Here is a 17,292-nt window from a genome sequence, read left to right as displayed (position 1 = left end):
GTAAGCGTGGTGTTAAAAAAAAATTCATTGTAATATACAATACAAAAAATGGAGTTGGATAATTCTTGAGATGGTTAAGCAACAAAAAGAAACCATATCCTTAGTGCACTTAGATGTTAAGCAATTTTTAAAAATAACAGTTTCACTGAGATATAACTTATATGCCATACAATTCACCTAAAGTGTACAATTCAATGGCTTTTAATATATTTGCAAAGTTGTATAAACATCATCACAATCAATTTTCATCACCCACTAAAAAAACCCTGTACTGGTTAGCTGTCACTCCTCTTTCCCCTAACCCACTCCCCTAATCGAAGGTAATCACCAACCTATTTTTTGTCCCTATGCACGTGCCTATTCTGGACATTTCATATAAATGGTATCATACAATATGTGCTGTTTTGTGCATGGCTTTTTTAACTTAGCATGTTTTAAAGATTCACCTCTGTTAGAGCATGTATCAATACTTTATTCCTTTTTATCATCAAATAATATTCTACTGTATGCATACACCACATTGTTATTCATTAGCTGATTTGACATTTGAGTTGCTTCCACTTTCTGCCATTACGAAAACTCGTTAGCAGAATTTTGTGTTGGACATATGTTTTCAATTGTCCTGGGTTCATACCTAAAAGTGAAATTGCTGTTTTTTTCAGTAAATCTATGTTTAAACTCTTTGAGAAAGTGCTAAACTGATTTCCAAGATGGCTGAACCATTTTTTACAATTCCACCAGAAATGTATGAGGGTTCTAATTTCTCCACATCCTTGTCAACATTTGATATTGTCTGTCTTTTTGATTTGACCAATGTTTTTAACGGGACATTATGAAAATAAAGGTAAAAACTATTAATATTTAACTACATTTTCTTTTTAATGGTTTGCAGAAATCTGAGATTATTCATGTCCTTACCTGTCCCAATAACTGTCTGAAAATAAACAGAAAACAAACGACCAAGCCAAAATGACCCCATTAAAGAACCTAAGAATTCTACTTTGTAGCCTGGAAAAGAGATAATAAAGCTATCTGTAATTACCAGGGCAAACTGTCTGGAATGTTTCCCTTTAAGGCAAAAGCCCTTTCTAACAAATGAATCCATAAACATATTTCAAAACCAACTGAAATAAATCAAGAAAATTCCAGGACCCACCAATGAGGAACACCTCCCAGTACTTAATGCCAAGTACTGGTCTCATAGCTTTAATGAAACTTAAACTTTACTCTAAGTTTTAAATATTAAAGGTTCAGAACTATGAACAGAAAATAAGATTTAAACACACGTTGAGAAACTCATCTCTGGTTTTTTTTTTGCGGGACGCGGGCCTCTCACTGTTGTGGCCTCCCCCGTTGCGGAGCACAGGCTCTGGACGCGCAGGCTCAGTGGCCATGGCTCACGGGCCTAGCCGCTCCGCGGCATGTGGGATCTTCCCGGACCGGGGCACGAACCCGTGTCCCCTGCATCGGCAGGTGGACTCTCAACCACTGTGCCACCAGGGAAGGCCCTCATCTCTTTTAATTCCTTCTAGGGTCTACAATGTCTCCAAGACACGTAACTTTATTAGATCAACCATGAATTAAACATTGTCTATGTGCCTAATGCTGCGCTAAGTTCATTTGAACAGAATTTCACTGAACTTTTCTAACTACCCTCTAAGATGGGTACAACTTCTCTTTCTACCCTCATCCAATCTCCTCCAATTCTATCCTCTGAGATAACTAAATAATATAGTTGGGATGGTATCCCTGCTGACATTTTTCTATGCAAAAAAAAAAAAAAAAGAAAGAAAAAATTTCACGGATATACATTTATAAATAAATAAATATACACATCTGCATATTGGGATGGTATTATCTAAATTTTCCCTACCTGGAAATTTAATTAGCCTGACAAAGGACACAGCTAGCAAGGAGCACAACCAAGATTTGGACTCTGTGTAGTTTCAGAATGAGTGAGTTCTTGTAGTGAGCTAAGTGGTGGCCACCAAAAGTCATGTCCATGTCCCAACCCCCAGAACATGGAAATGTTACATCATTTGGAAAAGGAGTCTTGGCAGATTTAATTAAGGATTTTGAGATAAGGAGATCATCGTTGATTATTCCAGTGGGCCTTAAATCAAATGACAAGTGACCTTAGACACAAGACAGGCACAGAGAAGGCCATGTGGACAGAGGCAGAGACTGGAGGATGTGGCCACAGGGAAAGTATGTCAGCAACCACCAGAAGCTAGAAAATACACAGAACAGACTTCTCCCTTAGAGTCTCTGCAGGGAGTACAGCCCTGCCGACACCTTGACTTCCGACTTCTGGCCTCTAGAACTGTGAGAAAATAAATAAATTTCTGTTGTTTTAAGGCTCCTGGTTTGTGGTAATCTATTGCAGCAGCCTTAGAAAAGTAATACAGCACTTAAAACTGATTTTATTTTTTTAAGTATCAACTCACAGATGTTTACATATTTGAAATGTTTACATCATTAGCAATTATTAAAAATTTGGCACTCAAACTGTGCACTTTTGGGTTAGTGGGAGTTCCTTCAAGTTGTAAACCATCTTTGGGACATGGCCCCAGCAGTATCCAACCACTTCCTTGCTATCTGGCACAGAAAGAGTCCTAGGCAAATCTTGCATAATTTTCTTCCCCAGACTTGGAGCACCCCCTTCTCCAAGGAGACCTGATACCTTTTTATTGAAAATGGTATTAAAACACTGCACTTGATGTTATTCAGTTACCACTGGTTCTAGAACTTTTCAGTGACTGGAACAAAAAAAAAAAGAATTTTTTTCAAAGGAAAAAAATTTTTTAATTCATGCAAAAGATAACAAATTGGAATTTATGATTACAGCATTGTCAATTAACTTTTCTGATTTTATATTTCTATCACTTTTCTTCCCAGATAATCCTGGTTCCTAATAACATTACTGTAACTATTAACTTGCTTTCTATTATAGATTTAATTTCAAAGAAATCGTATCAATAAAATTACTGAAAAGACTACTGAAGGCAGTTTAAGATTTCTCTGAGTCTGGTCTCCCACACCTAAGACATATCCTACAGTAACTTACCTATGTCATTATGTTCAAATTTGATATATACTTGAGTTTGCTTTAAATTGTTTGATATTTCTAGAAAATGCATTTTAAATTTTTAATTGGTTTAATTACGTAAAGCTATAAAACAAGTTACTTTCATATAAGTCTAGCTCCCTCCCCTGTCTATACCACTTTATTACCTCCTTTCCCTTAAAGGAAATAATTTATATTAGTTTTTATCCTTCCATTGTTTTTTATTTGCATTTTTGTTTTGGTGAAAACAGTGTGTGTGTGTGTGTGTGTGTGTGTGTGTGTGTGTGTGTGTATTTTAATATGTTAACTCACTTCTTTAAGCAAAAAAACCATGTACTAGAAATTGTCCATACCCTTGATTTTAAAAATATAATCAATATAATACATCCTGGGGAAGAGAATAGAACAGAAGAGATCTTCCTTTTAACACCTGCATAAGATTCCACTGGCAGATGTACCATAATTTCTTCAGCTGGACTCTTATGAGTATTTTGGTAATTTCTAGTCTTTTGCTTTTATTACTACAATGTCTTAACCAGCGGTTTCTAAGGTGTTGTACCAAGAACAAAACCATCATTATCTAAAAATCTGTTAGAATACAAATTACTAGATCCCAGCCCAGATCTACTGAACCAGAAACTCTGAAGGTGGGGCCCAGGAATCTGCATCATAATAAGCTCTCCAGGTGATGCTGATGCATGTTCAACTATAGTATATACTGAGAAACAGTTTTCCAAAGTGGTTGTACTGATTTATACTCCTACCAGCAATATATGAGAGTTCCAACATAATTTACCACATTAACAGAATAAAGGAAAAAAATATACCTACTGAAGTAGTAGGTGAAGGAAAAGCAACTGATAAAATTCAACATCTGTTCATTATAAAATCTCTTAGACTACAAATAGAAAGGAACTAACTTCATCTAATAAAGAGTGTCTACGATAACCTACTATAGTCAACATCATTCTTAAAATGGCATAATATTCAAAACTTTACCTTATAAATATTGAGAATGAAAAGGATGATTGATGTTACCACTCCTATGTCACTCTTTACTGGAAGCCCTAGCCAGTATAACATGGCAAAAAAATAAAACTGCCACTACTCATAAATCACGTTTGTATATGTGGACAATCCTAAGAATAAACCTATATATAAACCATTAGATTAGAATATAATTTAGAAATGTTGCTGGATACAATATCAGCGTTGGGAGAGGCAATCCACCATGTGCCCTCAGTGTTGCTACAAGTACTTGCTGGGTATGCCAAGAATACAAGTCCCTGAATGCTGTATTTATAGTCAGCAACTGTGAGAGAAGGCAGTTAACTCTTCCCAAAGTAGGCTTGCTTCCACTTACTATTTAAAAGCCCTGAAAGGAGACAAAGAGTTGGCCAACAGGCACATGGAAAGATGCTCAACATGACTAATCATCAAAGATATGCAAATCAAAACCATAATGAGATAACACCTCATGCTTGTCAGAACAGCTATCATCAAAAAGACAACAAATAACAAGTGCTGGCGAGGATGTGGAGAAAAGGGAACCCTCATGTACTGTAGGTGGGAATGTAAACTGGTGCAACCACTATGGAAAAACAGAACAAAGATTCGTCAAAACATTACAAATAGAACTACCACATGATCCAGCAGTTCCATTCCTGGGTATTTACCCAAACAAAACAAAAACGTAATCAGGAAAGATATATGCACCCCTATGTTCACTGCAGCATTATTTATAACAGCCAAGATATGGAAACAATCTAAATGCCCACCAACAGATGAATGGATAAAGAAGATGTGCTGTGTATGTATGCATGTACGTACAAACACACAGCACATGCACACACACACATACAATGTGGCACATTACTCAGCAATAAAAAAGAATGAAATCTTGTCACCATGTGTGGCAACAAGGATGGACCCAGAGCGCATATTATACTAAATGAAGCCAGAAGAACAAAGACAAATACTGTATGATTTCACTTATATGTGGCACCTAAAAAACAAAACAAGTGAACAACCAAAACTAAACAGAAACAGAATGGGAACTCCCTGGCAGTCCAATGGTTAGGACTTGGTACTTTCAATGACGTGGCCCGAGTTCAATCCCTGGTCAGGGAACTAAGGTCCTGTAAGCTGTGCACTGTGGCCAAAAAACCCCCCCCTCAAAACCCAGAAACTCTCCATATCTGTGGAGATATGGAGAACAAACAGGTGGTTGCCAGAGGGGAGAGTAGTGGTGAGGGGAAGAAAGAAACAGGTGAGGCAGATTAAGAGGTACAAACTTTGTTACCAAATAAGTGAGCCGCAGGTATGTAATGTATCCTACCCTATGGGGAATATAGTCAATAATGGTGTAATATCTTTGTGTGGTGACAGAGGACAACTAGACTTATCATGGTTATCATTCTGAAATATAGAAATATGGAATCACTAAGTTTTGTACCAGGAACTGACACAGTGTTGTAGGTCAACTACACTTCAAAAACAAACTCATAGAAAAAATGATCAGATTCGTGATTACCAGAGGTGGGGAGGTTGCGGGGAGTGATGAAGGTACAAACTTCCAGTCAGAAGATAAATAAGCACTAGGGATGTAATGTACAACATGATAAATACAATTAATACCACTGTATGTATATATGAAAGTTAAGAAAGTACACCCTAAAAGTTCTCATCACAAGGAAAAAAAATTTTTTAATTTCTTTAACTTTGTATCTATTTCAATATACGAGATGATGGATGTTCACCAAACTTAATGTGGTAATCATTTCATGACATATGTAAGTCAAATCATTATGCTGTACACCTTAAACTTATACAATGTTGTATGTCAAGTATATCTCAGTAAAAATGGAGGGGAGGAAGGGAGGGAGAGAGGGAGGGAGGGAGGGAGGGAGGGAGAGAAGGAGGGAGGGAAGGAGGAATTGAACTCCTCAACCTCAGTGTTCCTTGGCTAAGATACAAACCAACAGCATGAGTAGCATGCACCTGGGCCCATTATCTCATCAACCATGGAAGACCTGGAGATAAAGAAGAACCAACACAACAAATATGCCATGTTCATACTGCTTGCTATGCTGTGAGTAATAAACTCCTTTTTCTCTGACCCAGGAGTCTTACATCTTCTGTCAACATGCATGAACTAATATAAAGCTAACTTGTTAGCTTACAAAAAGGATAGAATCCTAGACCCTTCACAGACATTGACAATCAATTTATAATAATTAACTATATGTATTTTTTTTTTTTGCCCACATCACGCAGCTTGTGGGATCTTAGTTCCCCCACCAGAAATTGAACCCATGCCTTCTGCAGTGTGGAGAAGTGTGGAGTCCTAACCACTGGACCGCCAGGGAAGTCCTTGTATGTATTTTTACATATCAGCAATAAGCAATCATGAAATGAAAAATTTTTTAATCCATTTATAATAGAAGTAAAAATGTCAAAGAATAAATCTAATAAAAGATGTACAAGACCTCTACAAAGAAAATTATATGACATTAATGAAAGAAAACTGAAGAAAATGCAGTAATATCACTTTCATAGATTGAAAGGCTTAATGTAAACATGCATCAGAGCCCAAACTGACATACAGTTTTAATACAATCTCGATCAAAATCCTAGCAGGTTAATGGGAGTGGGGGCATGTGAAAACTGACTAGCTGGTTCTAAAATTTACATGGAAATGAGATGAGCCAAAAGAACCAAAAAATCTTGAAAAACAAAGAGTTTAAAACTCTTTGGTTCTGCAAATAAACTAACTGCTTAAACAACACTTCTCAAGATTATATCCTGAACTACTAGTCCTCCAATGTGGATGGCGCAACAGTCAAAAGCACTCATTTAAGAACTTATTTAGTATCTGATTAGAAACAAAAATGCTTGCTTTCATATAAACATATAGACATAACAAGAGATTAACAAGTTCTGATCAAAAGCACTCATTATTTGATTTAAAAAACCAAAAATGTCACACACAAAAACCAAACAGCGACCTAGTAGAGAGATCTTTTTAAACTCAAATTTGTTTTCAGAAAAATATTTGAAACAAATTTTAGAACTGAGGCTTATTAAAGCCAGTTTTACACAGTTTACTGGAAGTAGTTTCAGGCTGTTGGATACATATGTACCACCCCCTGAGTATAAGATCAGAAGGTATCATTTTTCAGATATATTATAGCATTGGGAATTTTCCATTTCAACAAATGATTATCATATTGAACAAGGTCAAAAGGGTAATGGACTATTCATATTAGATGCATCTGAATTAAAAGCTTTGGTAAATAATCTCTGACTTAGCATTTTAGTTTCTCCTGAAGACATTCAATGGGCCCCTCTGAAGTATTAGAGAGACTATCAGAAATAATGGAGCAGTAATATCAAAATTGAAACTGAGCTTTATATAGCTGAAGGATTAATAGTTGAAAGAGTGCATGGTCAAAAACAGCAATCCTTCTCTTAAGGGAGAGTTTTATTTTCACAGTATTCTTTCTTTAGAGGAATTTCATTTCCAGGAGTAGTTTTAGTCCTAAATCCCTTCTTCTCACACCAAGTACAGTTTACTCCAAACTGAGCAGGCTGTGGCTCCTGATTATATTCAAACAGTTCCCTAACCAAAGATGAAGAGGCCATACCTGAACACCTTCCCTTGCTTCTGGGTACCCTAATTATCCAAGTCCTAGCAGTGTAGTTGTCTTTAAAACATGACAAAGCTAAAACCTCCAACTCAGACACTTATCACCCCAGGAGAAAAGAGAGCATCTCTTCCAAAGGTCCCTCACCATGTAAGTTAACTTTGTCCAAAGGAGTTTTTCTCTCCTGTATACTTTTTAAAGGTGACATTTCTATATATATATAATCACTATTCAGTAACTTAACACATACATAAATGCTGTTAGAGGGCAGACAGGTCTACGGTATTTTAAGTAACTCCAAACACACTATGTATCAAATTCCTGAAGCAGTAAAATTAACATGAGTTCATGTTCCTGGAAAGAATTAGTAACACCTTATAAGTGAAAAAGCTTATTTCACTTAATTTTTTTCTTGACATTTTGAAAGCAGACCAAAATTTAACAAAACTTTTTTCAGAAGATAAAAATAATGTTTTTGCAGTTGCTTCATGCTGCAGTATTTATATTTTAGGGAAAAGGCAGAGACTTCACTTAGCTACAGTCCTACAAAAAGGCAACAGAAAAGTTGATTTTAATCATTTTTCTGGCGTTATTCCATCTTACCTTGGATTGGAATTCCAAAAAGCTCGTCTCTGAACATTGTTTCCTGTCTGAAAATTAGGAACCAGAACTACAAACTTCTAAGTTCTTCCACCTTACACAGAAATCAATAAACTAGTGTTAACATTGGACTGAATTTCAAAGTTCTATTCTCTGTCCCTATCTGGCTAAAAGGTATACCTATATCAAGAGAGTTTCTATCGACTTCCAACTAGAAGTATCAGTTTTGCTGTCAGAGCTCTTTATTCCTGTACATAAAAGGAAGTGGGTTTTGATACTATCTCAGTGTTCTTCCTGTCTTACAATGCATTTGAAATAAAGTGATGTCAGATTGAGAGTAAAAGCCCTAAATAAGAAAAAGGAATAGGCACATTTAGTTTGTTTTACCTTTATTAGTAACTGCAGTTGACTTAGAACTGTTGGGCAGCACGCTGCTACTATCACTGCTAACTACAAGTTTTCCACTTTAACTTGCACTGGACTATAAAAACATTCATAAATATATAATATAAACCTAAAATTTTACATTTCTCTGCCTATATCATATAAATGAGAGAAGCACATCCTATGAGAGACTAAATCATTCTTCATTATTGCTAGCTCAGCATTTATCCATTTCTGAAGACTATCAGAGATGCTAGAGTAGTTAGCATGTCCATATGCATCTTTCATTGCCACCTTCCAAACACCACGTAAAAGGCCATTCTATACTCAGTTTAATAGGCTACAATCAGAAAAGATCTTTATTGAACATCTCATCTTAATGTAAACTGAGGCTAAGTAATACTGTGACAATTTCTAGAAGAAGAATGAATCAGAGGCAGTTCAAAAATAATTTATGTGGACCACAATTTTGAATTTGCTATTACCTTGCTGTTAATATCTTCTATTATTATGCCGAGTGTGGGGCAAGGTTATGCTATTTTAATCTACCCATTAAGCTACTGACAATGGGGTTCTATTGTTATTTTAAATCCTCCTGTATCACAATACATTTACCTTAGAGAGCGCCTTTCACAACCACATAACAACCACTACTTCAAATAGCCACTGCAGTTATAAAGCAGAAACTGACACACCACTGTAAAGCAATTATACTCCAATAAAGATGTTAAAAAAACAAAAACAAACAGCCACTGCAGCATATGAGCTACTGAAAAGCAAAGACCTCCACAACCAAGATTTTGTTCCCAGTTTACTAGTCTGATCTTTAGTATTGATTTCCCTGTTTCCAGCCACATCCAGAAATTATGAATCTAGCTGTCTCTCTTGCCTGATGACTTGGCTTGGTTCCTAATCCTAGATCAACAATTCCCAAACTTAAAAAGACAACTTTTAACTGGGGTTCTGAAGCAGAGGAGAGACAGAGCCCTTTATTAATACTTTTGGCTCCACCCTTCAAAGAAAAAAAAAAGGTCTTGGGCTTCCCTGGTGGCGCAGTGGTTGAGAGTCCGCCTGCCGATGCAGGGGACACGGGTTCATGCCCCGGTCCAGGAAGATCCCACATGCCACGGAGCGGCTAGGCCCACGAGCCATGGCCGCTGAGCCTGCGCGTCTGGAGCCTGTGCTCCGCAACAGGGGAGGCCACAACAGTGAGAGGCCCGCGTACCGCAAAAAAAAAAAAAAAAAAAAAGGTCTTTAGTAGACTCTGAGAAACGTAAAGTCCTGGACACATCTCTTTTCACTACTGACAGGGATTACTTTAAAAAACACACATCAAGAATATTGGTCACAGGTCCCAACCTTGCCTTGCCTTTATTCCATTTGTTCCTAACACATGATGTCTGAGCTTCTCTCTAAGTGGTTGTGATCTTAAAGCTAGGATCCTCTGGTTTCAAAATTTGCCCAACTTGCAAGTGTAGTAGCTGTATGAGAGAGCACAGATAATGCCACCAATTATCTAAATTTTCTCCAAGAGTAGCACACACATTAACACAGAAATGATAATAAAGCAGATGATTTTTCTGTTATAGTTCAAAATCAATAGTTCTAGAGGTACTTAAAATTAATGAGTCAAGTACTCCAACAAGCATCACTCTAACTTCTAGATCCAAAGGCAACTCACCTACGACTCAAACGTAAGAGGTCATCCAAGCTAGGGAAACTCTTTGATGTCTATTTTGCTCTAGAATATCACTATATCAGTCCTTATAAAGAAACCAGCATGAGCTGGCTTAAAATCTGCCCTGCCATGTATGGCTAAATTTATCAATATTGGTATAAAAACGATTTGCCCTCTTCAAAAAGACTCTTGACAAGAAGCTACAAATAGAAGAAGAGGTAATAAAATGTATCCTTAAGTGGAAAATTCATCCCAGGGAAGCTGCGGCAACAAAGACATTATTCCCTAAAGAAAGTTTTTGGGTAAGCTATGAAGCAGAAACCAAGCAGGAGGTGAGAGCAAAGACCAGCAGACTAAATTTAATCTTTGCTAGCAGAAATGAAAAGCATTATTTTCCTAGTAAGGAGAAAGTTCTTAGAGCAATTAAGTCCTCAAATTTTAAAAGAGAGCAATAGAGAGGTAAATAAAATAAGAGCATCCTAAAAAAGGCTACGGGCAGCCAAGAGCTAAAATAAATCCAGGTAAAACCCAGAGCCATGTTATCCAATGTGATGGCCACTAGCCACATGTAGCTATTTAAATTTTAGTTAAAATAAAATTACAAATTCAGTTCCTCTGTCACACTAGCTATATTTCAAGTGCTCAAAAGACACAGCTAGTGGCTACTTTGTTGAGTTGGACAGCATCGATGCAGAACACTTCCATCACTGCAGGAAACTCCACGGGACAGCACTGATCTAACCGCTAAGGGAAAGAGACTGACTGACGTGGGGTCTAGAAAAAGAGGAACTATTAACAAGGGCATTTGTCCTACAGCATTCAGTACTTTATCGAGGGATCAGGTGGATTTACCTTTCCTTTTCCACCTGCTCTTTTTTCCCTCCTTGTTGCTGCCACCATCACTGCTGCTGCTGCTGTTCTCAGAACTCTGGGAATCTGACTGACCATCACTGCTTTCTTCTGAACCTTCTGATAGCTCTTTCACCCCATCCGGCACATCTTTCTGAAAATGTAGGCATCCAATTAGGATTAATCATTACCATTTCAGCAAATAGGAATTAAATTTCTGATATGCATTGTTGTGACTTTTAATTGTGCTGATTAATTTTTAGTATTATAAGATTCAGTAGCAGAACCAGCAATAATTTCTGAATTCCTGTCATCTCTCTTCTTTGCATCAAATTAGTTAATGCTTCCATCCATACTCAAAGATAAAAATTATACATGGCAATCTTATGCAGGCACAACACAGAGGCTTAAATTAGACAAAATCTTGGTATATATAAATCCAGGTAAATGATGAAATGTTCAGGATAAAATCTATATAATAACGATTTTTAAAAATGTATGTACACCCATCATCCATGTAATATATGTGTGTGTGTGTGTGTGTGTGTGTGTGTGTGTGTATGTGTGTGTGTATGTAAGTACCATTATGTATTGTAAATTCAGTTAAGAGTCTGGATAGCAAGTGATAGTGCATTATTTGAATCTAACTGGTTCCAAAAATTGGTTAGTAAGTAGCAAGAGTCAAAAGGAATGGTTTAAAAAAACAAAATCACATGAATCTTTGGTTTCTGCACTGGACAGTGAGAATGCTAATCAGAAAGGACACCTGTGTCAGCCACAGTATGTAAGAGATATAACAGGGTAGTTGTAAGGTCAAGAACTAGGAAATTAAGACTTTGGGGGTTTGAATTCTGGCTTTATCTTCTCCTAATTATGCAGCCTTGGTCAAAGTCTTAAACTCTCATGCCTCAGTTTCCCTGTCTATAAGATGGGGTGACAGTAACTACCTTAAAAGAGCATTCTGAAATTAAATGAGTTAATAAATATAAAATGCTTAGAACAAGGCCTGGCATATGATAAGAGCTCAATAAATATTAGCGACTATGTATTTATGTAGTATGTAAAATATATACATATAAATAAACACATTAGTGAATGTTATTTCTGAGTTATAAAACTATGGATGATTCTTTTTTCTTCTCAATATATTTTTTGTTTTCCCACATAATTTATTTTTATAATCAGATAAAAAGTAATTCCGACACATGACCCTCCTACCTATAACTAGTACTTACAACATTATAGTCCAGATAGTAACCTCTGATCTAGTAAGGAACTGTTTTATTCCACTTATGTTTATACTCTAGTGCCATTTCACATGTTATATACACTTTCTTAAAATACATATCCTTTCCTTCAAAATACAGGAAACTTTTATAGAGTTAATTGCAAACAAGACCTCTTGATCTGTAAGTTCAACAAGTACTTTAAATACAAATATAACTGTCTTCTTAAACTTGTGATCCCTCCAGGATCAACTCATGCCCCAAATCTTAGAATCACTGCACCCCTTCTTTTACCCACTCCAAATAGTTTACGTTTAATTTCTCTCATGTTCCTTGCCCCCATCTCTTTCACCACTCTCACAGTTTAGGCCAATTATCTCTTCCAAACAATCATAACCATCCTTTTGACAAATTTTCTTGCTTTACTCTTAAGTGTATCCTACTTGAATTATCTTCCTAAACATGATTTGATCATGCTATTCTCAAAAAAAAACCTCTGCCGTTTCCTTAACACATACCTACCCTCCTTCCTTCTCTCTCTTAACCACTCAGTCAGGTTTTCAAAAGCCTCCGAAGTTTGTTCTTCACCTAACATTTACCCCATCCTGACTCCTTGCCACGCTAGCCCACACACAGATTATGGTCTAACCACTCCAATTTACTTTCAAATCCATTCTGAATCCTTTTATCTGTGCCTTTGCTTAAGCTATCCCCTTGTCCTGGAAGGTCCTTCCTTCCATTATTTCTCTGCCAAAGTTCAACTCAAATTTTACAACTTTAAACCAACAGAAAAACAAACTAAAACTTCCAGATCCCTTTATTCAAGGTTAATCTTTATTCCTCTATGCTCTCATAGTACTTTACAGCACAGTATGTTTTGTGAGCATGCAATTATTTCAGTAACTATGTGAGCTTCAAGAGATCAGGGACCATAGTTTATCCTTCTTTATAGACTCTACAGTGTCAGGTATAGAATAGGCATTTAATAAATGTTATTAACAATATAGAAGGTCTAGAACAACTAAAACCTAAAAGGAACACAGAAAGCTCTATGTGGGACTAGATCCCTGTAACCCTGTGAAGTTCAACAAGGTGTTTTAAAAGGAGGTATTATGGGCAAGTTAGATCTTTTTAATGTTAGTGGGCTACACACAACCAGTGAGCATAGTGATGACTACAGCCAAAACTAAAAAGGTAAGAGGGGACAGAGTCCCACATACACATGGACATAGCCATTGCATGCCAAGCGTTAATTCTCCTTCTGCTGATAAATTTCCTTTGGGAAACAACCCTTGCCTCAATTCGTCTGGCTTGAGAGGGCTTAACCACACTTTCACATCCAGGGTGATCATGAACTTAAGAGTGGCCAATCAGAAGACTCCGTATGTTTGGCAACGGCAATCATTCTGGTACCGGCACACGGGCCAAGCCAAACCAATTCAGCCACATCAGAAATAACTAAAGGGCTCCTGCTTCAGTTCCTGAGACTCCTTCTCTCCAGACTTACAGCTTGCAGAGTTGGGAGTGAAGTCATGTATGATGAGGAGAGGGCCGGCCTGAGAATGAAGCCAAAAGAAAGTGGAGAGACCCATCCTTGATGACAATCACTTGAGCTCCTGAATTCAGGCTGAGTTTCCCTAGAATTTTCAGTTATGTGAACTAATAAATTCTCTGTATCACTCAAGCTCATTTGAGTTGGTTTTTCTGTTTGTAACTGAAAGGACACTGATAAGTCAAGGTCCCTTTTTAGTGCAGAAATTAGAACTTAGCAAGTCTGTTATGGTAAAAGAACATGGGAATTCAGTCAGATATGGATTCATATTCTGGTTCTGATACTATCTGGCCAACACTGAGCAAGAAAGTCCAATCTTCTGAACTTTGCCTTTCTCTATCGTAATAAAGGAATAATAACCACAACTCTGAATTGTAATGGAGAATTAAATCAGAAAGTAATATAAAGCATCAAGGCTGTATGCTCCACAGTAATACTCATTATTATTTAAATATGTGACGCCCTTTAAAAGTCACTGGAAGTCATTTTCATTTCATCCTTTCAAAATAATACTATGGCAAAGAATGAAAGATGAAAAAAAAAAAAAGAAAAATGAAGGTACTTCTCCAATCTACCTACAGATGGTTACAGATTAATTTTAAAAAAATATATTGGATACAGGATTGAAAATTTTACCTCTCCCTGAAAGTAAGCTCTTCAAGAACAGAATTCTGTCTCTATGATGCAAGTATTATTTATTACATGTAGTTACTTCCTGTTTTCACTTTTTAAATGACTCCCTAACAAAAATATTTACCTTCAAAGTATACACTCCCATTCTACCTGGGACCTTATAGAAGATGCCCTCTTCACCTCGGGAGTTTGTGTGCAGCATTGCATTCAGGCATGCAAGAGGGGAAGTTCCACTGCCAAAAAAAAAAAAAAAAAAAAGAGAGAGAGAGAACACAATGATTAGTTTCTGTCTCTGAATATCCTATATAACACTGAACAAAAATAAATCAACAGTCGTTTGACTTAAACACATTTTATAAACTATAAAAAAGTCTATAAATCTAGAAAGGCTGCCATGGAGAAAATGGATGTAAAATTCCTTCCCAGATATCTAAAAAAAAAATAATTCTATAATTTTCTTAATCCCAATTCAGCATCTAACATTTCAGTCAAGACAAATTTCTCTCACAGAGGTATCACAAATATATTTTCTAAAGATTCTATTTCACTTACAATTTTATTTGTTAATACACCTCAATAAAGCTGAAAAAAAATTTTTTAAATGTATTTCATTTAGCACAAGCCTTAAATGTCCAGAAGTAAAACAGGGAAGAAAAAGAAAACACACAGAGAAATAAACAATATTAATCTCCCTGCATACTGCTGCACCAGACTGAATCTGAGTTATGGAACGAACACATTTCCAAGCTCTCTTTTTTAAAATTGAGATATAATTGACATATAACATTGTATTAGTGTCAGGTGTAAAATATAATGATTCCATAGTTATCTATATTACGATGGTCTCTTGTATTTAGACCTATCATGAGATCACTTAAAAAGACATAGAGCAGGCTTTGGAATATTCATCTTCTATGTAGAAACCTGGTTAAAAGTTTACTAATTCTAATATACATTTATCATATACCTAGGTATATAATAAATTATCTGTAGAAAATATACATATATCATTTTCCTTTCTAATTGTAATCAATTTCATTTTCCTATAGTAATATAAATGGAGATGTGTGGCATCCTTAAATTTAAAAAAAAAACAACTCACAATATCTGAGGGATAAGGCAACTTATTTGCACATTTCCATATCTCCCTTCTCAGTTATCTGCTGCTACTACTCAATAACCCAAAGAAGCCTACTGGAAGAGGATGCTAGATATCTTGGGTATCTAAAGATAAGAGTTCTCTGTGGGAGAGAGCAGGACCGCTGTCTTTTGGTACTGTGAAGGTGCTGAAGGTCAAAAACTGAAAAGATGGGGACTTCCCTGGTGGCACAGTGGTTAAGAATCCGCCTGCCAATGCAGAGGACACTGGTTTGAGCCCAGGTCCGGGAAGACCCCACATGCCGCGAAGCAACTAAGCCCATATGGCACAACTACTGAACCTGCGTGGCACAACTACTGAAGCCCACGCACCTAGAGCCCGTGATCCACACTCGCCGCAGCTAGAAAAAGCCCGCTAATAGCAACGAAGACCCAACGCAGCCATAAATAAATAAATAAATAAATAAATAAATAAATAAATAAATAAACTGAAAAGATGGAGGACAACAAAGAAAATAAAGGAAAACCATTTGTTAAAGAAAATGATGAGGAGATGATGAGGAGACTTCCCTGGTGGCACAGTGGTTAAGACTCCACACTCCCAATGCAGGGGGCCTGGGTTCAATCCCTGGTCAGGGAACTAGATCCCACATGCATGCCATAACTAAGAGCTTGCATGCCACAACGAAGGAGCCTGTGAGCCGCAACTAAGGAGCTTGCCTGATGCAACTAAGACCCGGGCCAATCAAATAAGTAAATAAATAAATTTTTTTTTTAAAAAAAGAAAAAACGGGACTTCCCTGGTGGCACAGTGGTTGAGAATCCGCCTGCCGATGCAGGGGACACGGGTTCGTGCCCCGGTCCGGGGAGATCCCACATGCCACGGAGCGGCTGGGCCTGTGAGCCATGGCTGCTGAGCCTGCGCGTCCGGAGCCTGTGCTCCGCAAAGGGAGAGACCACAACAGTGAGAGGCCCGCCTACCACACATACATACATACATACATACATACATACATACATACATACATACATACATAAAAGAAGAAAAAACGGGATTTCCCTGGTGGCGCAGTGGTTAAGAATCTGCCTGCCAATGCAGGGGACCCTGGTTCAAGCCCTGGTCCGGGAAGATCCCACATGCCACAGAGCAACTAAGCCCATGTGCCACAACTACTGAGCCTGCACTCTAGAGCCCGCACGCCACAACTACTGAAGTCTGTCGCCTACAGCCTGTGCTCTGCAACAAGAAAAGCCACCACAATGAGAAGCCTGTGCCCCACAACGAAGAGTACACCCCCTCTCGCCACAACTAGAGAAAGCCCACGCACTGCAATGAAGACCCAACACAGGCAAAAATAAAAATTAATTAATTAAAAAGATAAAGAAAAACATTGAGTATCTCCAGGCTGATCTTCAGTTATGTTTATCTAATTTAGATATTTCCATGTTAAAAATACACATAATGCAATCCTAGTCAAAACCCCCAAGTTTGTATCAAATAAACATATAAAAATTGCCAAGAAATTTCTGGGAAATAAATGAGAGACTTGTTTAAGAAG

At 37.2% G+C, this 17,292-nt stretch overlaps 1 protein-coding gene across 3 annotated transcripts in view; it reads right to left on the bottom strand.

Moving 5' to 3' along the window:
- Positions 1 to 17,292, bottom strand: part of ASXL2 (ASXL transcriptional regulator 2) — a 126,641-nt gene that overhangs the window by 30,768 nt on the left and 78,581 nt on the right. For 2 of the 3 annotated variants that reach the window (XM_067007949.1, XM_067007950.1), the window contains 2 exons: positions 14,760 to 14,868; positions 11,228 to 11,384 (listed from right to left, as the gene is read on the bottom strand). In XM_067007949.1, the coding sequence (XP_066864050.1) occupies positions 11,228 to 11,384; positions 14,760 to 14,868 (266 nt within the window). The remainder of the gene's footprint in view (positions 1 to 11,227; positions 11,385 to 14,759; positions 14,869 to 17,292) is intronic. The other variant, XM_059079158.2, reaches the window with a different exon arrangement.

Source organism: Kogia breviceps, chromosome 11 (assembly GCF_026419965.1).
Source record: "Kogia breviceps isolate mKogBre1 chromosome 11, mKogBre1 haplotype 1, whole genome shotgun sequence".
Lineage (NCBI taxonomy): Eukaryota > Metazoa > Chordata > Mammalia > Artiodactyla > Physeteridae > Kogia > Kogia breviceps.
Note: the sequence above shows the minus strand (reverse complement) of the source record. Positions and strands in the feature narration are given on the sequence as shown.